Raw genomic sequence first — 11,704 nt, 5'->3', positions numbered from 1 at the left:
ACTTGTGTTTATATAAATGTGTGCTCTAATATTTCCCGTGCAGTTAGCCAGTTTTCGCTAGTAATGGCCATTTGGCGAAAATCGAACAAGACATAACAATGATGTCGAACTTAATGACAGCCAATTGTTCAATAGGTAATTAGACGTCGGATGAAGTAGATTAAAGTCAATTACACAATTTGTACTGAACATAAACAGTATCGAATTTCGGAAGTCAGAAAACGTTGAATTTTTTTAAATTTGAACTTGCGTAAATCAAAAAAAAAAAAAAAAAATACATTCAACTTCCAAAAAACGAGATATGTTTCACTTTCTTTATAAATGGGGGTTTTATAAATAGGTACTTACTTCCTAAGGGTATTGACCCTGGCCTTGAAGTTATTTATCATAATATAAGATAAATATTTTTGTTTATATAAGATAATTTACATTATATATATCTATACTGATATATACTAATATTATAAAGGTGAAAGTAACTTTGACTGTCTTTGTGTCTGTCTGTTGCTCTTTCACTGTAAAATCACTGAAAATTTGATGAAATATGGTATGAGGCAAGCTTAAATTCCGCGAAAGACCAAAGGCACCTTTTCAAAAGCGAGCGGATCCGCGGGCGTCAACTAGTATTATATAAATTAAAATTGCTTATTGTTCTCGATCATTGTTGATAATGTTACTTATTTGTCTAATATCCCTATTACAAGTGGACCCGATCAAGCAATTCGTTTCCGGGGTTATCAACGTGTAAATGTTGATAAAAATCTTAAGTCTGATATATAAACAACCCGAATCACGTTTCTGAAAGTTTCTGATTTTACTTGCGTTTTACGGGATCAAGTAATTTGAAATGTAAAATGATATTAAAAATGCTTTTAATAATAATGCTGATAATATAGACCATTAAAACATAATTAGGCAAGGATGTGATAATAATATAGAACATACTTTGCTACCCGTAAAAAAAAAACAAAGCAACAAATTAGAATGTATTTATTTTACACAAAATTCGTATTCCCTGCTTCTTCGGAATCAGATGATATTGTCTGTTGAGATCCAAAGGAGTCTTTAATCGAATGAACATCTGAACACATATCGGTGTCATGTATACCAATTATATTTGTTGCCAGTTCTTCTAAAGTTATTACCTGAAAAAACTTTATATCTTGATAATTGTAACCGGCTACTGGACTTTTTATCATAAAGATCCGCCGGTGGGATACTAACGCTGAATACCAATGTATTTACTCTTCAAATAAGCTGGTACGGTATGATTAGTTGCTAATTAGTTTCTTAATTTAAGACTACAGAATTTGAAAATATATACAGTTAAATAGGCGACCTAAAAGTAAACTAAATTCTGTATGAAGCCATTAAACCGTAAACTAAAATCTGTATGAAGCCATTAAAGTCAATGTGAAATTTGATTTGATTACTACGTTATGTTAAAAATATTTTTTTAAGCAAAAACCTCAGGTAAAAATGAGAAATCCCCTTCTGACATCTCACTCCTATCTTCGAAGCTCTGGCCATTTAGTATCGAAAGTAAGTACCAAGAAAGCTCTCGTGAGAAATATTCACCTGTATTATAAACATTAGATTTAAAAAAATCACAATGACAATTGTAGTGTTAATCAGTATTTGGCCCAATTGTAGGTACTCGTCACGGTAGCATGCACAAGCGATCCCGTGAAGTCCCCTTAAAAGACGGAAAGGGTATCGCTGTTTTTTAGCGGGTATTCCGGTGTGCTAGGCCACACCAGCGAGTCCCACATACACACCCACTTCATATGTGGGAAACGCGTGATGTCGTCTTTCCAGCGAGAAAAATAATATTTTGCCCAATTCTAGTAACTTACAACGGTAATGATACATTCCCGATCCAAATTCGACAATTTTTCACAAAAATTTACCTCAGTTGAATCGTAACTGAGGAATAATACTATTTATTTATATCGCTTACGATACGATCCCGATTCTATTCCGATTCAACTGTCGAATCGATCGAAGCGCAACTGTATCGTTGCGTTTGTAGAATTTAAAAACTGCTGAACTGCATCAAATATATTTCGATTCAATTGCGATGAACTGTCAATATGTTAGGAGAATCGAGGCTTGTAATTATAATATCAAGTTGAAGCTAATCTTTATAATTGTACTCTATATGCGAAGGTAAAACAGTATTAGTAGTTCGGAATAAGGAAGAAATCGCTACTAACATTTTGCTACAGAAATTATTGCAACAGACAGTTATTACAAATATATCATCTATCTATCTATTCACTCACTAAAGTATGCTTCTCCACGTTAAATCATTATCGGCGGGTATGAATAAGGCTTGCGCTTACAAGATGTCTAAAAGACGGGTTAGGTTATATTTGTTTATTGTGGTAAAACGCTAATAATTTATGGAGGAACACGTCGTCGTGAACGATTAGATCTCATTACTTACAATTGAAAAATAAAAATCTTAATTACCATTGTTACTGAGCATAGAAATAAAGTCTTCTCGATTCATAGAGATATTAGTGTCGTCCATTGTACCAAAGTAACGGAAAGCGTTTCTGATCTTCTTAAAGCTTTCGCCAAAAGCCGGTCGATGATTCAGATACAGCTTCACAAACTCTTCAAAGTCTATCTCAGTAGAGGGTATTCGATTATAAACTTTGTATTTTGCTTCGACTATTAAGTTTTCCACCTGCATACGAAGCCATTATCATGTATTCTGTAAATGTCTTGTAAAAAATTATACATATTCCTTTCTTAAGTCTATTTTCACATGTACGTAATGTTAAAGCAACCGTTTTCCTATTTCCATCGAAGAATTAGAAGATTTACACATTTCATACGATTTTTATGGTACACAACAAACAGTTCTTGATAAATACATATATATTTATTCCAATATTATTCCATTTAATGAATTATATTTACTTTAATTTTGCTGTCCCACTACTAGACAGTATTTCTCCGAAATGAGACTAATTTTTACTCGCTCAAGGTTTACTCACGCCGTTTTACTTCGCTATTGAGCACGAGATGAAGTATAAACAAATATTAAGCACATGAAAAGTCAGTGATGCTCGCTGGGTTTGACTTCGCAATCATCGGTCAACATGCATGTGTTCCAACATGGGTCAACATTCACGGCTCTCAAAAAAAAAAAATGAGGCAACAATGCAAATTTGACAAACTCATTTTTTGCGTTTACGCCTCAACCCTCAAAGATAATCTATATCCAGGATCCAGGGTAATCCTGTTTCCTGATATTTTCTCGTATTAGAACCATTGTTAGGAGCTCACGAAATCTAAATACCTCATAGTCTGAAGGGAAGTATCCCAAAGCACGCATAAGGTCTGGCAATGATTCAATCGGAATATAATCCTTCACGCGTCTCATTGCTGGGGAGAAGGTACCCTGACATAAGATCTGGATGTAGTAGAATAGGTCTCGGATCTCATGGAACAACCAGCCAGGACGGCCATTTTCTATCAGACAATAATACGGGTCTAAGTCGCCACCACCTTGTTTTGAAGTTGTCTCTACTGATCTAATTAGAAATTATTCTGATAAATAATATTATTTTCTCTATGGCCATTGAAATATAGAATATATTATTTCGTCTGTTCTTAACACGTTGTACAATAAATTATAAATAATTTAATATTACATTGAATGCGAAAAAAGAAAAAAGCTTTAAATATTTTAGATTTGTAAGTCACCTGTAGTTAGCGGCCCATTGATACATACAGCTGTCTCTACTCCCTATTGTGAATAAGATTCCGTGGTCTTCGCGATAACACAAGTCGATTACCTGTGAAAAAGTTTTTTAGAGCGTCTCTTGTTATTATTTATCCTGAGTCTGACCCCGATCTTGGAATCTGAGGCCACTCTAGCCACTAGACCAATGGGACAGTAAACTGATACCTGTATTGGATGCCCAAGTAAAGCGACATGTTTCCACGGGTTCCCATCAATCGGCATCTTTCGCAAACCTATAACGGTTTTCGTCGCAAATAACAGGTACTGAGTCTCAACGTCGTCTTTTTTACTCGTTATCAATTGCATCCGGCATACAGGGTGCTCGTATTTGGGTCCTAATATTGTTGACAGTGTCATTGTTGTTGCGTAGTTGACAATTTTGTATTTGAACTGAAATTGTAAATAACTTTCAATATATAAAAAGCTGTATCCGTTACCAATGTTTACAAAGTTAATATTTATAATATGTATACAATAGTCATGTTTAATGAAATTGTAATTTATGAAAGTAGTCGTTAATATTCATAAAAATTAGTAGAACTACAAGTGGAATGGTATAAATAATAAAAAAGTTATCCTTATAATTTTTGTCTGATTCCATTTCTTAGCATGACTCTTGGCTTACTAATCAGTGTTATTCGAAAAAGTTATATCACTTAAACTCTTTTAGTAGCCACTTTTAATTTATCAGTTTGCTAGTATAGTATTCAATTTGTGTTATAATCGATGTGTCCAAAACAATCTAACTTACTTCATCATTACAAATAAGAATCATTGGTAAATCAGTGCGTTGCGTTTCGGGATCAATATCAGGAGGATTATTCCATGGTATTCCATATAGCGGCACAGCACTTTGATCAATTCTATCCAAACTCAGAACTTCTAAATATCCATCAGAACTCGACCCAATGTCATATTCTACCATAATTCTGTCACTACCGAGAGACAGTAATTTATACTCCCCATTAGCATTCTTCTTGGGTAGAAATATAACCGCTGTAATATCTTTGTAATGAGCCCTGTGTTTCCCGACAAAACTCCAGACGAATTCCGTACAATTGTACTTGTATACACAAACTGTTCTGCCCTTATCCTGAAATATTTTTTTCGAAATAGGCTGTAGTTTATATCTTAGCGATAAAAGTATTTCGTTGATTTTAAATGATCATTGCATAATTACGATTTTCTACGTATATGTTTAACGGAAAAGAGTAACTACTAAACTGACCGCTTCTTCTCGGTAGTATCTACAAATTTAATTTTGTAGTGTGAGATTGCAATCGATCGTAAAAACTAAATTCAATAAAGTGTTTTAAACCATTAATTACTTAACGACTAGCCCTCCAAGGCACTCGGTGTGTTATGTGGAAGTTGAAAGTTTAGCTATTATATAGGCATATATTAATAATGGTAAAAGATTGGAATATTTAAACAATAACTTCATCTGAGTACTTAAATTGCTTACTGCAATAGCCAGTGATAAAGAATCAGTGCTGAATTCTATGTGCGTTATGGCATGGGTCGTATCCTTGTGTGGTGTCTGCGTTAGGATATTCATTATTGTGGGGTGAAGAAAAATTAATTCGCCTGTGTCTAAGCCACATGCCAAATGAAGACCTAAAAGTAGATTAAAAAATTAAGAAAATAACACGTTACAGCCCAATGATGGATAAATCATCATATTGTTAATATTAATTGTTAGCTGTATTTATTTCTTCGCAATTACTTATTATAATTAAAGAACTAAGTCAAATGAAATTTCATGACCATCGAAACGCCACTTAACGCGCAGCTCCGTTGCATACTTTTCAGTTCAATATACAAACAAATAAAGACCAAATTTTCATTTAGGTTTTACCGAACCGATATGGCAACCTTTAAGAAAAGAACCTACTCGTTCCTCACAGGCTAGCAAAATACCTGCAAGCCCTATGGTGTTCTAGATGTTCAAAGGCGTTGTAGTGACTTTCTATCAGGTGAGCCTTGTGAGGTGTGCTTGTATTTGCTCTATTTTCTATAGTATCCTCCAAAATATGCTAGAGTTTACCTGAAGGTGAATATTTTAAGCATTTGACACTGATCTGTGGTTTCATAATCTCCACGTCTCCTTTTATTGAGTCTTCTTTGGGTGGGATCACTACTTTGTAGTGCTCTCGTAAATCGATTCTCACGAAAAGCTTGTGTTGTACGTAGTTAAACAACTCGATAGAGCCATCTGCATATCCGATACAAACGTATGGTCTGTAAAGAAAATGCTATTTATATTTATTACACATTAAATTGAATCAGAAGTTTAAGTTTGAGAGGTTTGTAACTGTATTTATAGTTTTTGGGTAAATCCGAAAAAATAAACGACACGGCGACGAGAACAACTCTTAAATTTATTAATATACATATAATAACCGAGTAATTTTTCTATCATGCATTATCGACTGATCTGCTTGGTAGTAGATGAGAACGTCTTCATCAGGTGTTTTTCGAGATACGTTGTAAGACACAAGATTACCAAATAATCCACAACGGGACAAATATTGTACCTAAATGATTGCAAATTTAATTTGGTACGACGGACACGTTTAATGAAAATAACGCAAATATTCATTACTTCTCTGGGTGTATTGCTAGGGACGTTGCAGGCGATGGTTTGTTGTCCATGATTGTCACTAACTTCTCTGTTACGAAATCAACAAAGCCAACGCCTTGATTACTCGTGCCTGTAATCAGACAATGCAATTTTTTAAGTTCTTACTCCTTACATAATTGTGATCGTTGTAATAATTTTGTATCCCGAGGTAGATAGGGAATGAATAAATAGCCCAAGGGACGGTAAAAGAAGACCGCAGCCCTGTTATGATCCATAATCTCGTAACAAAACATTTTATTTTAAATTGAAAAAAAACATCACTTGAAAAATATTACTAATTCCTGTAGTTGTGTGTGTTATTTGATAACCATATAGGAAATCCATTCTAACCCATTTTTTAAGTTTACATAAGATTATAAAAGGTCAAAATGGCAGTTAAGTAGGTAACATCATATCAAATGTACATTTCGATAGAACCTAAATAAACTCATTTAATACCTTAATTGTAAAATAACAACCATAATTTTAAATCAATAAATAAACCTTATATATTTTTGACATTATGCAAAAGGTCTTGAAGTGAATTGATTATATTTTTTTTTATAATAAGACCTCTTATGTTTTTTATATAGTAATATGGAGTAGGTAACTAATAGAGAATACTCGGGGCTCACAGTATGATAAAAATAGAAATCTGAGGATGATGAATTCAAAAGTAATGTTTAAATTAACAAATTCATAGTGATTAAAAATAATTATTCCTTATCAAAACAATATCTTGTCTTGTCAACATACATACGATGAAATCCCGTATGAGAAATGGTTTTCCAGCTGAAGTAGCGTCTGAAGGAATATCCTTCTTTATGAGTTTTTGCTGGAGCTGTCCGGTACTTGCGTCTACTTCGGTTACAACTTTCTCCCAACACGGACATAGCGTTCTACCTGATATAAAATAATTTAAATTAATTACATTAAATAGGAACAACATTTTTCTGGACAATGCACAACAGAAATCAAAGATTTCACCGAAATTTAAAATAAAATCTGCAAATCTATGCGTTACATTGCGATCAAAATTAGACTTCACAGCTGAAAGTATGACAATCATTGACTTCCTCCAAAAATGTACCTTTAATCAGACAATTGGTAAAAAATTCAATAAATGAAAAAACTAACATTTAGGATCTAAAATTTTATAACTTCTTGGTGATATATTGAAACTGATTCCTTTAATGCAGTCAACGGTAAATCCATGGACCCAGTACAGCAGCTTCATTTGCGAATCGTAGAAATGAATCTCGCCGATACTGTTACCAGTAGCGATAATTCTAAAAGCAAAAATTGAAAATTATTGGTTGTCAAGAAACATTTACCAACATTGTACAAGACTTCTGCATTTTATAGCTTTTAGTACGGTGGGACTTCTTCATTTTATCTAGGGATAGTTGATTTTGGTAGATAAGGGAAATGTGATTTGAGAAAAATCTAAGAAATGATTTTTTTTTAAATATTGCCAATATGCTTATTTTCTCTCGAATAATGATGAATGTTATGCTGTGCTGAGATTAGGCAGAATAAAAGGATAAGACTTGCCTGGACTGTACGTATTCTTTTGCTACATTCTATTGCTGAGCAAAAGGCTGACGCGTACGATGTTTTATTTATACAATTTCATTAACACTTCTCACCCATCAATACTTTTGATAACATGAATTTTCCTCTGCTCTACTTTTAGAACTTTAATAAACTTTAAGCTTTCATAATTTGTCGCGTCCATGTTTTCCTTTTTTTTATATTCTATATTGTATCCGTACACAAGGACAGCTCCCCGACTGGTGGCGACTAGAACTTGTGAAGTCTCTTGGACGAAAGTGAAGCACGTCAGACGGCCATTTTCAGGGTTGAGTTTATGTTCTACAACCCTTATTTTTAATTCGTAGTCATTTGTTTCTTTTAAGAGTCCTCTTTCAATGATGAATACTTTCTGTAAAAAAAAGTTTGAGTCTATATAACGTTTGGGCTTGGTGTATTAACGGACTTAAGTATTATTCGTCTTTAAGCTTACTCCAATCTGATACTTTTGCAATTTACTCATTACTAGCAGTGTAAATAGGAATTTCTTAATTACGTAAGTAATCTTTTGATAAAATAATTGAAGCGAAAAATAAGGCAAACATTAATAACTGTTGTTATTTTTTTAATGAATCGATTCATAAAAAAATACAATCGGAGAACAAAACTTGTTAACAGATTTAGCAGCAATATTTTGTATTGTTGTATTCTGGTTTGAAGGGTTGCATCTTAATATTCATGGTATAGTAAAATATCAAAGATATTTCTTCTGTGAAAAATTCCATATACATTTATATTACAATATGGAAATTAATTCTTACAGCGGAAATACCAATCCAAATGTTACTCTTCGTCATCAATAGGAATTGTTCAGATTGGTGTGGATTGAAATCCATTTCAATAATACCTCCGCGAGGAATGCCAACTTCTAACGAAGCTGAAAATTAACAATTGGAAGTTATATTTCAAAAGTGGTTTACAACGTCTTCTTCTTCTTCTCGGATCAGGAAAGAAAGTCCAAACATAATAAAAATCTTTATCAAAATATGTTAAGCATCCTATAACCTATTAATATATAAACACGAAAGTTTGTCTCCACGAAATGGATGTATGGGTCCTTATTACTCTTTCACCCAAAAACTACTGAACGGATTTGGATGAAATTTGGAATAGCTTATATCCTGACGTAATACATATGCTACCCAAACCCCATTTTTACAAGCGGGCGCAAGGTGCGAGCCGCTGGCGGAAGCTAGTAATGAAAAATTTGATATAAAAAAATATATTTGAAGTTACCGTGAGGAACATCGTGCCCGAAAGACCAAATCCACCAGCTAATCGTCGCTTTCTCATGGTATCCAAGGGTCAATAGATACTTAGCGTCGGTACTCATGGTAACCTTTGCCAACTTCACGTTTCTGTGAGGATTGAAGATTGTCTTCTGAGGGAAATAGTCAGTGCTATCCCATATTATAATGACGTTTTCAGATCCTGAATCAGCAGTGACCAGCCATTTGCCAGCACTGTCTGATGATATACACGTAACCACATGTTTCTAAAATGATCAATTGTTTACCTCAAAAATTAAAATACACAATTGCCCTTAATAAATGAATCTATTATTTTCCAGACAATGTGTCTCGAAATCATGTAGGGATTCAAAAGGTACCCCAACATCCATTACAGCGAAATCTGTTCAAGCGCTTAAAAAATATGGTAGAGCAAAAAAAACACATAAATACATCCATTTACATGTTAAGAATATTAGATCAAAAATATTTATGTGTCTAGTATAATCATTTTAATTTTTATGTTTAAAACTACAAGTTCTAAAATATAATTGTAAGTTGTTACAATACAACAATTTCCTTGCAAAGTATTAAAAGATAATCGACCTCACATAAAACACTTTAATCAAAAAACTACAACATAACAATCCGAGGTGTTACGTCTTAACTGGTACAAATTTGGTGGTGGTAGGCAATTTTAATACAATTATTCCTTATTCAGCAACATCGGGAAACGGGATAATGACGCACGCAATTTTAATTGCTTTGGATCTGTAAATCGTCGCTGCAACCGGCTTCCCGGTCATTGACTGTATTATTATTATTATTGTGATCATTTGATGAATTTTAAAATCGACTGCTACCACTTTAATAAAGATTTTAATGAATCAGATGGATCCATTAATTTATCTCATCTTTATTGATAAAAAATAACATATTTTATTTAAAGCACTTTTAAATCGTAATGTTTATGTGATTAAAATACATAAAATAATACTACCAAGATACTTTGGAGATACTTTTGATTGGGAATGTAGATTTTTTTCCACCAATAGATAAGTAAGACGTAAGAGGTAAGACTATATCTAATTTATAGTCAATATTCAAATAGAGTTTGACTTTCTGCCTCTAAGTAAGTTAACTAACCTAAGCTAACTAAATCTTTCAACCACCTTTGGTTCGTTTGACATAATTTCCTAAACTTACATGTCCTTGAAGTATCATCATATTGTTAGTGGTCCAGTTGTACAGCACCGCACAATTACCCGCGGCATAGAACGCTACAGTAGAGCCTTTGTCGTTAAGATTGATCACACCTACTTTTGGATTGTACCCATGAATCCAGCGTATATTCTGTTGTATTTAGAAAAGAATATTATGTTTTTCTATAAACAATATATCAAAGCTTGCTTGGGATGGCAAGAAAAAGCTGGTTTAGCTACAAATCCGTCTGTTGCGCCTTATGCAACTTTATACGATCCGTATATTTATTATATACCTATGTAATTATTATATATTATATTAAAATTAATATTTCAAATAGTTTTGAAAGTTAGTTTTTGTAGTCTATGCGTTGATAAATCATTAATCCGATTGTGATTAAACTTTTGTTAATTGTTTTGCGTACACTTTCTCCCCAAAAACAAAATACCATTGAACATTTGTATTTCAATGCAAACGTTCTATGCACACCATTACTCTACACATGCAACATCGCCCTGGTAGCTAGTAAATATATAAAAAATCATCAAAGTTTCCATGTTGACAGTACAACCTACTTGGTAGGCCTATAATACCATATGGCGTTGTCTTGGAAATATAAAACTGATTAACATAATATAGGATCATTTATACGAACAAAAGGCGATGGTTTATAATTGTATTCTCCGAATTCAGCTCGTTTTCTGATCTGGGACAATGAGAGACTGTATAGGTGTCGAATGTCCGGCTCACTACTCATTTTTCTTTGTAGATTAGGCACAGAATGATATTTTTCGATAGAACTGTCCATATTGTTTTATGAACACTTTTATTTAATATAATACTTTGAAAATTGTAAAGGCTTAACCTTGTCAGTTTTCAAAATTTGTTACATTTATGATGACACTTGTTTACTATACCTAGCCAGTTAGTCATAAAGCGACAAAGAATATATATAAACCTCCTACGGAAGCAATACATAACGAAATATTGTATATAATTATATGGGAAACATAATTTCCAATCGTCAATTTTAGGTTCACAAAAAGTCAATAAAGTTTCTACCATACAAAAATCCAACAAACCAGACGATTTTTAATTTTCATTATACTAATTATAGAGTGAAGGTATTTTTAATACAATAATAACAGCAACGATATCATTAAACTACAAACGAGTATCAAATTTATTTAATCTTAAAAACTCAGCCACAACACAAATGTTCCACAATAATAAGAGACAGATAAGATTTATGAATAAGGGAATTCAAATGGAAATTCCAAATAACACGAGCGAAAT

The 11,704-nt window shown here is 33.0% G+C and overlaps 1 protein-coding gene across 1 annotated transcript; it reads right to left on the bottom strand.

Moving 5' to 3' along the window:
* Positions 1–995: 995 nt before the first annotated feature.
* LOC125064699 (cilia- and flagella-associated protein 251-like) lies at positions 996–11,216 on the bottom strand. The gene is made up of 17 exons (XM_047671880.1): positions 11,064–11,216; positions 10,412–10,558; positions 9,213–9,471; positions 8,738–8,853; positions 8,033–8,328; positions 7,521–7,672; positions 7,140–7,286; positions 6,366–6,474; positions 5,808–6,001; positions 5,226–5,377; positions 4,512–4,853; positions 3,926–4,150; positions 3,721–3,812; positions 3,314–3,548; positions 2,476–2,695; positions 1,469–1,578; positions 996–1,145 (listed from the first exon to the last, which is right to left on the bottom strand). Exons 1-17 carry the CDS (start codon positions 11,214–11,216, stop codon positions 996–998), a joined length of 3,099 nt encoding a protein of 1,032 aa, XP_047527836.1.
* Positions 11,217–11,704: the final 488 nt, after the last annotated feature.

The sequence above is a fragment of the Vanessa atalanta genome, chromosome 6 (genome assembly GCF_905147765.1).
Source record: "Vanessa atalanta chromosome 6, ilVanAtal1.2, whole genome shotgun sequence".
In the NCBI taxonomy this organism is placed as follows: domain Eukaryota; kingdom Metazoa; phylum Arthropoda; class Insecta; order Lepidoptera; family Nymphalidae; genus Vanessa; species Vanessa atalanta.
This window is presented reverse-complemented; position numbering and strand designations above follow the sequence as displayed.